Source organism: Crocuta crocuta, unplaced genomic scaffold (genome assembly GCF_008692635.1).
Source record: "Crocuta crocuta isolate KB4526 unplaced genomic scaffold, BGI_CrCroc_1.0 scaffold20, whole genome shotgun sequence".
NCBI lineage: Eukaryota > Metazoa > Chordata > Mammalia > Carnivora > Hyaenidae > Crocuta > Crocuta crocuta.
In genome coordinates this window covers 7,943,291-7,947,055 of record NW_027527932.1, presented here as the reverse complement: position 1 = coordinate 7,947,055, position 3,765 = coordinate 7,943,291, and the positions used below count along the sequence as shown (strand labels likewise).

The window sequence follows — 3,765 nt, the reverse complement described above, 5'->3', positions numbered from 1 at the left end:
TCTCTCTCTCTCTCTCTCTCAGAAACAAATAAAACATTTAAAACAATTTTTTTAATAAAAATAAATAAATACAATTTCCTTTCCTTTCATTTTGCTTTTCATACTATAACAGCTATAGACACAGCAACTTTTAAATCTTAACTTCACTGTAGGGGCACCTGGGTGGCTCAGTCTTAAGCATCAGACTTCGGCTCAGGTCATGATCTCACATTCTGTGGGCTTGAGCCCCATATGGGGCTCTGTGCTGACAGCTAAGAGCCTGGAGCCTGCTTCAGATGCTGTGTCTCCCTCTCTCTCTGCCTTTTGCCCCCTTCCCCAGCTCGTGGTCTCTTTCTCTCTCTCTCTCAAAAATAAACAAATAAACATTTTAAAAAATTGAAACAAAATGAGTCAGACATTTAACAGACTGAGCCACCCAGGTGTGAGCCACCACATTTTTAATCTAAAGTGGTCTACATACAAAACAATAAATCAAACCCTTCTTTAAGGTATTTGCCAATTTCTGACGTGTGATACTCCCATCATGGTAAATTTCAGCCACCACATGCTGTTGCTGAATGCATATAGAGTTAGGAAGAGGTGTGCAGTCGCTTGGCATTACGTAGTGTCTCCTCCATATGGATACAAGAGATGTAAATAACCTCAACGGCATAGATAATGACAAAATGCATTAAAGTAATTAGGCAAGAATGATTTTTGAGTATTTATTACATTGATTTTTAATATGACTTCATTGTAAGTTTATGTAATTTTCTTTGTAATAATGGCTATGTTTAACTGCTGCTGGTAAAATTCCTGAAAATTTAACAATAGGCTCTCTCCGGATAAGCCACCTCTTACACACCACTGACTTTGAGTACATTGAAAACATAGACTTCACTGTCCTAAGCTGTCACTCTCAAACTACGAAAATATAGATTTTCCTCTGTATGAATCTAGCGGTGATCTCTGGTATGCGCGCCTCCTCTTTAATCCAATGGACACTTTCTGGTCCTCATCTTACTTGATTTTCCATAGGAAATGACACTGTCGGTCTCTTCCTTGAAACCTCCTTGTCACTAGTTTTTCCAGTCTGTTGTCTTCATCCTACCTGACTATTCCTTACGTCTACTTTGAGTGCTCTCCTTTCTCCACTGAGCCCTTCGATGCTGGTGCTCCTGTGTATTGTCAGTTCTCGTATCTTCTCATATCTCACACTGCGTGGAAATCCTCACCTACTCTGCTACCACTAATACGCAGTCAACACCAAATCTGCCTGTCTCCACACCAAATTCTCTCCTAGTCCCCCAGAGTCTACATCCACATTTGCAATTGTTCCGTGATGTATTTTCACCCTACTGTTTCACATGAATTTCAAATTCAGACAAATGTCTGTAACAGAATGTCTTCTTTCTTTTGAAGTTGGCTTCTGCCTTTCTACTCAGTAAATTGTGGGTAGCACCATTTCCCCAAACGCCTAACCAAAACCTTGAAAGTCATTCTTTATTCTTCTTTCAATAGATCTCCCATGTAAACTCCAGCACCATTGGGTCTCACCCTAATATCTCTACCAATTATTGCTTCTCTCTGTACCCACTGCCACTGATGAAACTTCTAATTTCCTAACAATGATTCATCCTACACGCTGATGCCTCTGTGATATTTCTAAATCACAACTTTTTCATGGCTCCCAGTTGCCTTAGATCAGTGGTTCTCAACCATCGTCACACAGCAGAATTATCTGGAGAGATTTTTTTCAACCAATTTTGTAAATGTATAATTTACATATAATAAGGCTTACGTATGTTAAGTACGCGGTTCAGCGTGTTTTTAACAAATGCATATACCTGTGTCATTACCACAGCAGTCAAAACATAAAACCTTTCCATCATCTCAAAAAGTTCCCATAGGCCCTTTTCCAAACAACTTTCCCAAAAGAGACAACCTTAAGCAACCACCAGCTTTCTGCCAGTAAAGATTCGTTTGACCTGTTCTAGAATTTCATATACATTAAATCAGACAATACTTCCTCTTTCACATCTGGCTTCTTTCACTCAGGATGTCTTACAGATTCATCAACGGCGTGTCAATCCATACTTTCTCCCTTTTTACTATTGAGTAATATTCCATTGTACGAATTCATTGAAATGTTACCCATTCAGTTGCTGACAGACATGGACATTTGGATTATTTCCAGTTTGGGGCTATGATGAAGGCAACTTCTATGGACATTTGGGTCCAAATATTTTTGTAAGCATGTTTTCATTCCTCTTGGGTCAATCTTAGGAGTGTAAATGCTAAGCCTTATGATAACTGAATATTCAACGTCAGAAGAAACCATCTTCCAAAGAGGCTGTGTCATTCTCCATCCCTACCAGCTCTGTGTGAAGAGTTCCAGACAGAAAGCCAGAGCAAACACAGCTCATCTTGCTTGTTTCCCTTCTCTGGGATATCACAGACCTGTACTGCCTGTTACTGAATATCTGAAAAGTTATTTCATGTACTTTGTCTAGTTTTTTAATTGTTGGGAGTGAGGAGGCAAGTCTACTACCAGGTACACAGTCATGGCCAGAAGCAAAGTCCACTTGGGAAACACCTTAAAGACCATGAGCTGAAGTCCTGCCCCATATGAATTGGAGTTTCTGGGGTTAAGTGGGGAGGGGAGGGGGTTCTAATGTGAGCTCTGACATGCAGCAACATTTGAGAATCACTGGTTCAGAGGTAAGGTTCAGTCTCTTCATGAAGACAAGATCTTTTGGGACCTGTCTGTCCTAAGCCTACAACTTCAGTCTAGATCTGTACCCCCAACCCCATTTCTATCTTTTGTCAATTTCCCTAAGCTTCAACCACGTAGGACTTTATCAGCTTGAACCAACTCAAGCCAATGCCATGCCTTGTGGTTCCTTTTGGTCCATAGTCTATTGGGGGTACTTATCCTTTAAGATTCAGGCAGAATGTCCTTGGCTCTACGGAACATAAGGAAGAGCCAGGGATTTCTAGAGCAGATGTTACATGAAAAAAACAAAAAAAAAAAAAAACAAAACTGGACCAACCAATGCCAGATTGGGTATCTGGTGCTGCCATTTGGAACAGGGTGAATCTAGCGATGATTCACCGTTTGGTTTCCTTGGGTACAACATGATAATAACAGCACTTAACTAGCAGAGGGACAGACGAGATTACACACGAGTGCACCTAGCCGGGTGCACAGAGCCGGCACCAAGAGAAGACTCTCCCACGCCCGTCATCCAATGCAAAGCCCCGTTGCAAACTGCCTTTCATTATCTGTTTCCATCTGTCTTTCCCTTGAGTGTGAGTTTTAGAACGACGGGGACACTGCTTTCCACCTTTGCAACTCGGGGGCATAAAAGTGACTGCGACCAGTCAGGAGTTTTAAGCAAGTCTCAGACGCAGAACGAGGGTTCAGCGGTCTCCAGCTCTGAGCGCAAAGAACTTTGTGCTCTTCGTCCTCAACACCAATTCACGCGACGGGGGCGACGGCGGCACCCAGCCTTCGGCGGCGGAGATGACCTACTTTCACCAAGACTAGAAACGCAAGGCTGCGAGTTTCTGGCGAGCGCGCATCCAGAGGGCGTTCCCACGGCTCAGCTAACAGAACGTGCCCGTCTACACCGCCCTCGAGCGCGGCCTGCAACACCTGCAGGCGTGTCGCGGAGACGACGCGAGGCTGACGTAGCGCGTCCCTGCGGAGAAGGTGCGCGAACCAACTTCCCTTCTGGAAAAGCGGATTACGGGTGCGGCGGGCGCGCGCCCGATGCTCAGGGG

The 3,765-nt window shown here is 43.5% G+C and overlaps 1 protein-coding gene across 1 annotated transcript in view; it reads left to right on the top strand.

Annotated features, from left to right (window-relative positions):
* The window catches only part of UBXN2B (UBX domain protein 2B), a 32,234-nt gene that overhangs the window by 6,959 nt on the left and 21,510 nt on the right, over window positions 1-3,765 (top strand). Inside the window, exon 2 of the mRNA XM_077751756.1 lies at window positions 3,291-3,694. Within this exon, the coding sequence (XP_077607882.1) occupies window positions 3,291-3,694 (404 nt within the window). The remainder of the gene's footprint in view (window positions 1-3,290; window positions 3,695-3,765) is intronic.